General features: G+C 37.2%; 1 protein-coding gene across 1 annotated transcript; it reads right to left on the bottom strand.

Annotated features, from left to right (window-relative positions):
• Positions 1 to 1,843: 1,843 nt before the first annotated feature.
• On the bottom strand, positions 1,844 to 11,369 carry LOC105048238 (BTB/POZ domain-containing protein POB1). The gene is given in 7 exon segments (XM_073260375.1): positions 1,844 to 2,711; positions 2,714 to 2,886; positions 2,971 to 3,250; positions 3,597 to 3,660; positions 3,766 to 3,899; positions 4,696 to 4,845; positions 10,938 to 11,369. Coding segments are annotated over 7 exon segments (1,686 nt in total). The 5' UTR covers positions 11,179 to 11,369; the 3' UTR covers positions 1,844 to 2,067.
• Positions 11,370 to 12,563: the final 1,194 nt, after the last annotated feature.

Here is a 12,563-nt window from a genome sequence, read left to right as displayed (position 1 = left end):
AGGCGAAATATCCATACCTTTATCTCTGAGAAGAGTACATTGGAAGCCTATCCCATGCAACCTTTCAAAGAAAGAATTGACTCTCGAATGAGCCTGAACCCTCCAAATCCACGCTACGTCAATCCTCCTTTATGACCTGAGTTGTACATATCAGCAAGGTCCCTAGTCGGCACACCGCCCCCACACCCTCACATCATGACTCCGATAGATAGGAATCAAGATGGCGAGAATTCTCTCAGCGAGTTGCTCTCTAAAAGGATGGGTGACCAGCTGCCTCCACCACCTACCCTCATCGTCAATCAAGTTGCAAACCCGCAGATGATCATCCACCTCGGAGTTGATAAAGTCGGCCATCAACAGAGCGATAGACTAGATATCCACGTCTTCTGACTCACGTCGATCGAAGCACTATCACCAATCAACCACCTGATCTGGACCACTACAGTAGGGGCATGGGCACAAATCTCTCTCCAGACAAAGGAACAATCATGTTCACTCTGGATCTGAGATCCCTGGCTCCAGTTGCTGCACCGGGCCTTTATCACACGACTCCACAAACACTCGGACAGCATAAGGAATTTGGCCGCATGTCTGGAGAGCATGGCCTTCTTTCTGACTAATAAGGACTGGATCCTGAGGTCCCCATCATGTACTAGTTAGCACACCACATCCCAATACAGTAGATGGACACCTTACCTCCTTGTCGCCGATCCCATAAGAAATTCTGAAACTGTTGATCCAGACTCCTAAGTGTAGAGCAAGGCACCATAGTGTTCGCCATGCCCTTCCTTCAACTGGTGATTCTCCTTTCATTCATTTTCTGAATCAAATTGGATGGAGCCCTTGCTCCTCACTTTCTTTAAAAAGAGAACAAGACGAAAGACGGGGAAGACGTGAACACGCTGTCATAGCTGTAAGCTATATTGCATATGGTTGCTGGAAACCTTCACCATAAAGAGATACCAACCAAATGCAGGAAGTTTGCTTATAACCTTCTAAACCTTTGGATGGAATGCGTCGTTCCTCTACGCATCCCTGCTTCTCTTATAAATGCCATGCAATATACATTATCACCATAAAAGGATGCTTCCTTTCTAACGTATCTAAGATGTGTAAGACAGATTATATTATAAACTGACTCGAAAACATGAACTAGTTTTTGTAACTATACTTTGTTGTTACTGGAAACGTTTAAATCCAAAAAGGACTGATAGATGTTTGGTGTGACAGTGACAAGTAGACAGATACATGACTCACTTCTAAAATGTCCTTGCTTGGTAACATACACCCATCACCAGAGAAAAAGCACTCTTTTCATCCTAAAATATGAATTTTAAGTTTCTTTCTCTTGGTGCAAAATAAAGCACGCTAAGTAGCCAAGTTTGTTCCAGTAGACATTCCATCAATATAACAGCGCATTACCGCATTCTACTTTCTGTGGTAATCCATTTTGATAACAGCTGTAGTGAAAATAACAGAAAAGAACTGTCGAAAAGCAGTATAAGCAAGGGTGCAGTAGTTATCACAGGGAATCAAGATTGCATATTATCAAAAGTTGCTAGAGTTATGATCTGAGCAGTTTATTGCGAGGTTCTAATGACATTTGACACATACTGTGCCATTTTTATCAGAATGAGTAGCCATTTAGGTTCGTAGATGTCAAATTACCAAGGTTTCGGTATCTTTGCTTTTTAAGACAAAATTGTAGTTGTTAACCGCAAGCAGTAAAAGATGATGAAACAATTTTAAAAACCTGAACGTTAAAAGACCAGGTTCTGATGATGGTAAAGGATGCACATTTAGGAATTTGATAATTTCCTCCTAGGGAGCTTATGTATCACCATAACCGCAATCCAATCTTTGCATTTCAAATTTGTCAAGGAAACAACAAAGACTGACATTTTGACAGCATGCTTACCTACCTTCTTTTCTTTCTTCATTAGGTTTGACACAAGTGCCTAGGCAAGTAAAACAAGAAAGCATCCAACAGTATTCATCAGATATACAACACCCGTGGTGCATTCATAGGAGTGACCTTCATACACAGTTGCAGATCCACTGGTTCAGCTAAGATGGCGATGGCTGCTTGATGGTCAATTCAGCCCTCAAGTGAAGAACGCCATTGATGAAGAAGAGGCTATCATCGGCCATGAAGGATGTCCATGGTATGGCAAACAAATTCCTGTACCCAACCGCCTTCCCACCAGTGAAAGTGTAGTAGCCCTTGTACTTGCTGACAAACTCTCCCGACGGCCTGGCCCTTGCAGCAAACTCATAGTCTACTGTAAAGCTGATGGAACCCTTCTCTTGCATCCCCAAAAAAAGCCCAAAGCAGTGGAATGAGTTCTGCTGATCCAGGTTGCAGTGAGCTGAGAGGAAGAAACCCTGCCCGCCAAGATGGAATGCCTGAGAGTAAACCCGGCCTGAAGGGAACAGTTTGGCACACTCCTCCCGCTTCAGGTCCAGATAGACTATGCATTGTGGGTGGGGTCTATCAAACTCCACCACTTTCAAAGGACGGTATTTGTATGCCCGCTCGACAAACCGCCGACTGGTCGACTCATCTGCAGCAAGGGCACGCTGCCGGTGCGGGGCATCCGCCTTGAAGAAGAGTGCCTCGGTGACAGCCTTAGAAGAAAGCTCATGGTCCAGGTCATTGCAGGTAAGAACTTTCCTAAGCTTCCTGCAAGTCATATGAGGGAAACGTATGAGCGGATAAAGTGGGACCCTATGATCTCACGCCGTTCCTCCAACTTTGGGTACCGAGCACGGGCCCACTTGAGCACAAAGTCATAGACCGCATCCTCAGATGCCACCTGGAGGTCATTACTGGACAGTATAGCTTCAATGCCTGCGAGAGGAAGATTCATCACTTCATCTTGAAACCTGCCAGTAGAATATCCGCTAAGTTCATATCAACAAAGTGATAAAAAGTTTACACAGAACACTTAATGGCAAAAATTAACTCACTTAGTTATGTCCCTATATTTATTGGCAAGGAACTTCTTGGCTGCATCAGTCAATGGCTGGACTGCAGAGGCCATTGAAACACTAGAAGGGAGATCCAGATACAGAAGTGCAGATTCTGTAGTCATGGGTAAGCTTGTAAGCAACTGACTGCAGTGTCTCATGCAAGAGGCAACTTCAAACTTATCAGCAGCCATCAGCACATCCAGCAGGAGGGCAGGTGAGGTGGTTGACAACTTTCCACTATACATAAAAGTTAGGAGCTCCATAAGAGCAGCTTCCTCTGTTCCAGAAAGAAAATTCAGCAAAGTGATACATATCAAAAAGCATATATCAATATAAAATGATCAGTCATGACTCAATAGTTGTATGGTGGTTTATAGCATAGTGAGCTTGACATTAATATTGGACAACATGAACTAATAATACAAGAATTCAGAAACATGTTTATGCCAGTCAACATCATACTATCTCTACTTTCTTAGACTAGCGACAACACATCACTCAGTTATATTTGTTCCATAAGGTGAAAATTTGACAATGAGGTGCGGATTAGTAGTTGAACAACTGCAAACAGTCAAGCTTGCATGTACCATTTTGAAACCATCATAGCAATTCTTCAAAATTACCTGATGCATTGATTCTTAGGGTGGCATGCCGTTGATCAGACTCCCTCATGCCATTTGAAAAAAGCTAAGAGCCAAAAATATGTAAGAATGCTGCACAGTCATTACAATCAAGGAAAGAGAAAAACAGAATAGTACAGATTCTAGAAGGTGGGGAGGGAACGTTTCTTACCTTGTAAAAGAACGGGCTTTTTGCTGCCAGTATTGCAGAACTGATGTAAATAGATTTAACCCTGAGAACATGAGAACATTCCATGCCCCAAGTTGAATCATTACTTTGTGATCATCACCTACAAAGATTTGTACCTTCCGATTAGAATTGCAAACAAAAAACGCAGAACTAATGCCAACGAATAAAGGCCCGAGATCAAATATTCAAGAAAAATAATGATAATAATGATCTGAAACATTTTTAATAGGTCTTGAAAATTATATGAAGTCATATGATCTATTGACTTTTCTGTTGAACCATCGAAGCTCCAGTCTACCAGTGCTCAAATTCTACTACTATAAACTCTTTGGCTGCCCTCACACTTTCACTTCACACCTTTTATAACGGTAGATAAATACTCCCATAAATTATAAATACAGCAGCGTTGGCTCAGTTCTTGCTCTATAATGCGCAGAAACAAAGGAGTTGCATGGATTCTAGTCTGTAGTTTGGTCAATTGTGTAAGCATCAAGCCCTATGACGGTCAGACTGTCAATTCTACGTATGATGTGGAGTGCCTAGAAGCTGTTTTAACACTTAAGAAAATAGAATTGCATGAAGGGAAAAATCCAATTAATTTTTTATGTTGCACAACATAGAGATTAATAATCATATCATGGAAGGAATAATAGAACATTACATAAGATGGTAGTCAGCCAATGGCTGGTAGCATAAAAGACAGAAGATGGCAAGCAATCCATGGTTGGGATCATAATAGACATCAGAAAAGCAACTGAAAATGCACAACACTAATCTAAATTATCAGAATGAGGTAGTACCAAAAGCATCTGTCCATACTTTCTGACAGATGGCCATCTAAATATAGACTGGAAAATAACTTCATCTGAGAAATTAAATCAAACAAAATTTTGAAATGGTAATTGTGTCTACCATCTCGACCAATATTTGGTGGTGATTCTTCAATCATTGCTACTGCATCCTCATCGTTATTTTCAAAAGCCACACAATCCTCTGTGTCGGGCTGGTCACAATTCAAGATATGCTCTGGCGGAGACTTTGCAGACTCTGTGGCTAAAGATTCTAATAGAAAAAAAATATATATATTTATTTAGTATGACCAATCAACAATTCAACATATGAAACAATAATTTGCACAAATCATATAATTGGCAAATACTTCTCCAAACTCCTTCAAATAATCCATCAAGATTTTTTTTAAAAAAAACTGCAAAAACAGTCAGCAACATTAGATCTAATGATAATTTGGCAAGACTGGATTTGCCCTAGATCAGCCAAGATTACAGTGGCATTCACAAGAACTTCAGGACATTTCCTTAGAAAGGTAGATATCACTTCAATCAATACCACTACGCTTCATTGCAGAACATATGGGTGCTGCAAATACTATAAGCTGGATTTCAGAGTAGAATGAAAATGTATTATATACTATAATTGTTGTAGTTAAAAGTTTTTCCAGTGGGAAAGCTAGAACCATCAGTCAGACAACTCCAATAAACTTGATGTTGCATCACATTTGATATTTGAAGAAGTGATGGTATTGTTCCCCCACCCGCAAACCCCCCTCCCCCACCCCCAAAAAAAAAAAAAAAGGATCAGATGGTGAATAATGGCAGTGTTAAAATCTTCACTTAACCGTAATCAAATTTTCTCTGATACTACCTGGATGTCCCCACAGTTATAAGATTGAAAATTACATAACAGAAATAACAGTATAATACCTATAACTATAATATGGACATAGAAAAGCATGCACTTATATCAACCAATACCCAACAATTTAATATTTATTAAGATGTAAATATAAAACTTAAACAATAAACCATGTCCATCAGTTCGAGTTGGTACCTTTCCCTAGACAAGTTGTCTTATTTGAATAGTCTCTTGCATAAATCATTTTGGTCATTGCACTGCCTCTCTAGGACTGTCACTGTCCTACATTAACAAGTCTACAGTACCTCAAAAACAATTGCTCCTTGATCCTCCACAAATGTCACTCATAATCTTCAGAAAATGTACCCTTTATTTTATCCATCTAGTTCAGCCAGAGATCGACCTGAACATTCTCATGTCTATTACATTTCTCTCATGCTTATTAGCTCTCTACACTGCCTAATATGATCCACATTGGTAAAGATCATAATATAGTTATGTACAACATTCCATAATAGGCTATACAATGATTAAAGCTTTTTCCAGGGAATATAAATTATAAAACACTTCTTTTTATAATTTAAAAGGGATAACATAGCCATTATAGGGTTGTTGGAACCTATTGTTTCAAAATACCATGCAATAACAGCCTGACATGAACCAGACAATAACAATTGCTCCTTGATCCTCCACAAATGTCACTCATAATCTTCAGAAAATGTACCCTTTATTTTATCCATCTAGTTCAGCCAGAGATCGACCTGAACATTCTCATGTCTATTACATTTCTCTCATGCTTATTAGCTCTCTACACTGCCTAATATGATCCACATTGGTAAAGATCATAATATAGTTATGTACAACATTCCATAATAGGCTACACAATGGTCACATGATGATTAAAGCTTTTTCCAGGGAATATAAATTATAAAACACTTCTTTTTATAATTTAAAAGGGATAACATAGCCATTATAGGGTTGTTGGAACCTATTGTTTCAAAATACCATGCAATAACAGCCTGACATGAACCAGACAATAACAATGGCATTAGTGAACGAGTGTTTCCTTAGAAATGTTGTATGAGGTGCTCAAGAGAAGCTCATATTCGGCTCAAATAAACTCATTATGAGAATATAAGTATATCTCTGCAAATCCTGCCCCCCGAGCCAACTCTCCTGCTCTAGTCGTAACCTCCTCCACAATGTTGATATTGAAAGCAAACCAGTGAGCTCGACCTGCCTTGAAATGTAAATAACCTGAGCTCAAACCCGGGCTAGCCAGGTTGTAACAAGCTTGCGCAGAGCTCAGATCAACTCTGCAGATCATTTAGCAAAGCTCTAGCTGGGCCCAGCTTGGCTGAGATCAGCCCATTTATACCTCTTGGTCAGAGCATAAGGACCTCACTTTTAAATTGCTCTCCTAACACAAAAGTTAGAATGCTGATCAGACCCTTGGAAGATTGCTCAATGAACCCATAACACATGTTGCAACATGGAGGGTTAAAAGAGTGTAAAGCAGTGAGTCTTAAAAGCCTTAAAACTTCAAAGCCAGATGATGATATTGACTTCCACGCCATACACAAAATAGATTCAAAAATTTATATGCCGTGCATGGACCAATTTTCACTCAGAATAGGCACTTGAAGGGACAATAATATTACAGACCATTCCATTAACCTATAAAGTTGAATAAACAAATTTTTGATAGAAATCATTAACACAACAAGGATGTTAATGATGGCACATGTCATTACTCATAATAATGTATTTCTTTAAGTTCATGAAGTTTCTTTAATACTTTATTCTAGCATACATATATTGCATCTTCATGTTAGTCTTATAAAACAATCATATGATCCAAAAAAACAAAACTATATTATTCATATGATACTAAGTTATGAATTTTGTATATTCATATATATGTATGTATATCCACTTGACATCAAAGACCATTTTCCATTTGAAATTAGATCCAATGCAAATTAAATGAAAAGAAATCTCAGACTAATCTTGGATAATTTGCAAAATCAAGAAATCATGTAAGCCTGACACCTAAGCAGAACAGAGAGACAATCTTATTTGTAACTCTAATGAACCAATTTTCTTATAAACACCAGACAGTTGCCTCGTGAAAGGAAAGGAAAGGAAAGGAAGAAAGAGAGGATTAGATGAACCAGAAGATGAGATAAGGAATGCAGAACATGAGATAGGGTATACGGAATCCATCGCAACAAATAGGTAAAATGTTAATCAACAAAATTGGGTTCTTATTGTGCCCTACATTAAAAAGTTGCCAGACCACTCTAAATACAACTTGATGAATTTTAGTTTGTGATGGTCCAAGCACAGTTGTCAAGATCTCATGATCCAGAATGGATGGTAAAATCCAGATCAAAGTAGTCTTCAGTGATATGGATCAGATCCATGGATCAAGTCCAGCTTGGATTGCAAGATCCAGACATGGGTAGTAAGATTCATATTGTGGATTTTATGATCCTTTCTATTGTAAGGTCCAGATTCATATTAAGTTATTGCATATTAAAGTAATTGCAATGTCCATTTTTAAGATCCATTAATGTCTTCCTTTTATAATGATCAATTCACCATCAATAATCTCCCAAAACATAATCCTAGCAATGTCAAGTTCAAAAAGATCTAGTTGTTGAGAATAATTTTCATCTCTTATACTGCTTTCAAAATCTGATTGCTTTCCTTCTTCAACCTTCTATCTCAAAGGTGAATTGAGCCAATGCATTTTTTTCCTTCTTGTTTAAGTTCATATAGAAGCTAGCTTGCTCATAAAGGTGAGAAAACTCATTATCGAGATACTCATGGGGGGAACTTAGTTCATCAAGAGGAAAGAGGAATTAAGGCAATTTTGTATGTCAAACATGAGTATAATGATGACAATGATGATGATGACAGTTCACACCTTTTTCTTTGTTTGATAGCCTTATGCCTATGTGCATTTTTTACATCAAATTAAGATATCCACGGACTTGTATGATGGCATTTAACCATATTGAATAATCAAATAAAGTGTTTGTTTCTTGGACATGATATCTATGAGCTTGTGAGTGTTGGAAACTAAAGTTTTATGTCCTTATATGATGGTTCTTACTCATTAAAAATTCAAATTATAACTAGATCATGTTTCTTAATTTATCTTATTGTTTTACCCTTGTTAAATGTTTAAAAAGAAAAGGACAATTCTAATTCTCCAATACAATCCAGTATCCAATTTGACTCCCACTGTAATGTACAATATGACCGCAATCTTAACAATATTGGTCCAAGCTATAACCATACTAAGACATTTTTAAGACAAAGTTTGACGCCTGGTAAGGATAAAATTAGAAATTAAAAAAATTTCATCTTACACAAAAACTAACTAATTTCAATTGATGGATTTCAGGAAAATTCACAGCAATAATTCCTTCAAATCTTTCTTAATTTCTAAACCTTCAATGAACAAGGAAATACATAAAACTAGTGGTCTAAAAACTAATCTAAAGTATGCAACTTCTTTAATAACTGAGACAAGTAGGGATTTGTAGGCCTATTTGAAATCTTGCATATGCTCTAGTCAGATCCACCTCATTAACATCCCTGAATATAAGAGTATACAAGCCATCATACCAGCACCAAAGTGTTACACAGACAGTCCCATTGAGGATCCCAGATGCACTCTGCTCCCCCTTAAGCAAGATTTTAACAACCAATATCTTAGTCATCAAGAGGAGTCGCTAATGATGAGACGAATTGAGGGATCTCAGTTTATCCCAACTAAGATTGAAGGCTGGAAGGAGTTGGAAAGAACTGCAGTACTCTGCAATCTCAATCAATATATAGGAACCAAGATATAGAAATATCGCTCAATTAAGCAAAAACATAAACTAAACGGCTTTGAGGCATTGTATTTAGTATTCAACAATTTAAAAGGATATGTTGGTATCAGGTTGGCCAATATGTCGGGATACATTATGAAGACGACAAGGGCGGAAATTTTCTTTATATAATTTGGTGAGTGCCCAATAACAATATTGACTGGTATCTCGGCAAAGATTGATAATCTTGCTTGTATGTGGATTCGGATGACAACCATTGTATTGCAAGGCTTTCAATTAATTTTCACATAAAAAGTCACTAGATTACTGCTCAATTTCAAGATCCATTAATAAACTCCAACCATGATATAAAATATTTGAAAGATGATGCTATCTTAACAGTGACTCAGTCTACTAATATACCACATAAACAATCATTCAATCTTCTTTTACATGCATCCTTAGCTGAAACATATTGGATTGTTCACTGACTGATTGAAACCTTATCTCCATTTTTTGCAATGGTAAATAGTTGTAAAATATATGAATAGCAAGTAAAAGTTCACCTTCAACTTATCCCAAGTGTACATTTTTCTCATTTACCATGCTGAACCTGATCTTTTCGTAAAGTGACACTTAAAAAAGAGTTGACTTCATCATGACAAAACTTAAATTCTCAGATCTTGTAACTCCAAGCCTTCTAGCATTCACCACTTTTCCTTACTAGCCATAGTCTTTTCACCAATCATGATGTTCCATAGAATCCTTTTAGTCCGAAACCATTCAGATAATCCTTTCATCATAACATGAAGTATCTGTCTTAGAGTTTTCATGGTAGGGTGGTAGGGGTTAGAAAAAACTAATCAACCCACGTCTTTGCAAATATTAGGAGGGAAAGCCTAGAGTTTTATTCAAGACTTCGATCCAACAGGCTCTAAAAGACCAAAAAGGAAAATCATAAACATCAGGCAATCCTATTTACCCTGAAATAAAAATGTAGAAAAAAGAAAAGGAGGGGCCTAAAAAAATCCTAAGTACGGTTTCCCCTTCATCTTGTCCCCATTCTCCATCTTTCTTGTTTCTCGTGCTGAACCTAACCTATCAAAGTGACACTAAAAAAGGATTTTGATCTCATTGGGACAAAATACAAAATTCCCAGATTCTGTCCAAGCCCCTAAACTTTCACTAATTTGCCTCATTAACCCGATCATGATGTTCCAGAGAACCTTTTTAGTCTATAACTCCTCATAATTCACTCGCCAAAAACTAATTCCTCATAATGTCGTTTCTCTCTTTAGAATTCCGTCGGCTAGGGGTTTATATATATATATTTATTTATTTAAAAAAAAACTCTTATCAACACATGCCCCTACATTAATCAAATATGCTTACCCAATGACCCTTAGACCTAGGGGGAAAGAAATCTCGGAGAGGGAAAGGCTAGGGTTTTGTTCAAGAATTCGATCCAGCATGCTTTAAAAAAAGAAAAGGAATCATAAACAGTCATACAATCCGATGTAAATTTAGGCTGCAAGACAAAACAAGGAACAAGAAAAGAATGAAAAGCTCCATTGCAAGCAAGACATGCAAGGAAAAAAGAAACAAAGATTTTAGCCACAAAAAAGAGAAGGGCTAAATCTCTGAGGAATCGGGGATCGGGAGCGAGGCGGTGACCTTTGTCCTTCTTGATCTCCTCCCTCTTGCGCTTGGGTTGCCGCGCCCACTCCACGGCAGCGGCTCCGCTCTCGCCGTCGGACTTGCTCCCCGGTGGCTCCGCCATGATCTCGATCCGGAGCACGCGGTCGGAGAAGTTGCTGGAGTTGAACGCGAACTCGAAGTTCTGATCGCTGCCGCTCGCCCCGGAGAAGTCCGAATCCATCACCGCTCGGTGGTCGAAGAGATCCCCACCGCCCATCCCCCTCTTTCCGTTCCAAAGAGCGAGCCAAGATCAAAGCTTCGGTAGCCTCGACGCTGTCGCCCGATTGCTTAACCTTGAAACCCTAGAGTTTTCTTTCATCTTTTCAGATGGACAGAGCCGAGAAAAGAAGGAAAGGACTCCGCGGCGCGGCGGAGATTAATATAGAAGTTAATTCCGGGAGGGGGACGATAATTGGTATGCACTCAGGCCGGTCGTTTTCTTCGTTACCGTGACTTTTTACGCGCATAGTCTCTAGTCGTCAAGGGCAACAGAGTCACCGATAGGGATGCAGATGGGCCCGGTCAGATTGCGAGTAACTCCAACCCGATTCGAATTTTTTGACCGAATTTTAATAGTGCACTCAAATCCAATCTAATTTTATATTCAGTTGAACTCACGAGGGCATGGGTGAACGAGATTAGAAAGATAGGTAACCTTCTCGACTATTATTTAATTCAAAAAATTATAAAAAAATAAATAAAAAAAATTATTTATCCATCCCAGTTTATCAATTTGTACCTTCTCAAGTTGGGAGGATATAAGAATAGATAGATGTAGCATTGATGGATGGGTTTGTGCACCGATGGAACTATTGATTATTAATTTTTTTTGATAAAATTATAATATTTTTTATCTTTTATTCATATTATTTATATATATTTTTATATATACTATTAATCATATATTATTAAATTTTGTTACTAATTATTTCAATTTTGGTACTAATTTAGATAACTATAGTTAAATAATTAGAATTATTTTTTATTGCTCTATTACTTAACTATTTGTATAATATTAATTAACTATTTAAATTTAATTATAAATTAATTATATATTTATATAATTAATATATAATTAATTCATTAATAATTAATAAAATCATGTATTAAAATAAATTAAATTTAAATTAAATATTTATATAATTTTTATATAATTATAGGTTATAAAATTTAAAAATTTATATATTGATTACTTCTTTAGTATAAATAAGTGTTACAAATTGAAAATAGTAATATTTTTATCAAAGTATAGTCTAGTAAAAATATTATACAAATATCATCTATTCTCCATTCCATCCCTTCTATACTAAATTTCATCCATCCATCCATTTTTTCATATTTCACCAAATATATGAAAGGATAGATGATAGAGGATCCATTTGTCCTTTCTCTCATCTATCTTTTCTCCTCCACCTATCCTTCAATCTTTTCTTCATATCAAACAGAGGATGATAGAAAATTAGATTAGATCAGGTCCATGGCCAAAATTTTCAACCCAAATAGATCAACTAGATCGACGGGTTCATGTATAATTTGGCCTTGATCTGAAAAATTCAAGTTCGAATTGGATCCAAATCAAATATAGTCAATTATATTTTAATT

This window comes from Elaeis guineensis, chromosome 7 (assembly GCF_000442705.2).
Source record: "Elaeis guineensis isolate ETL-2024a chromosome 7, EG11, whole genome shotgun sequence".
NCBI lineage: Eukaryota > Viridiplantae > Streptophyta > Magnoliopsida > Arecales > Arecaceae > Elaeis > Elaeis guineensis.
The sequence above is the reverse complement of the archived record's forward strand: the minus strand, read 5'-3'. Positions and strand labels throughout refer to the sequence as shown.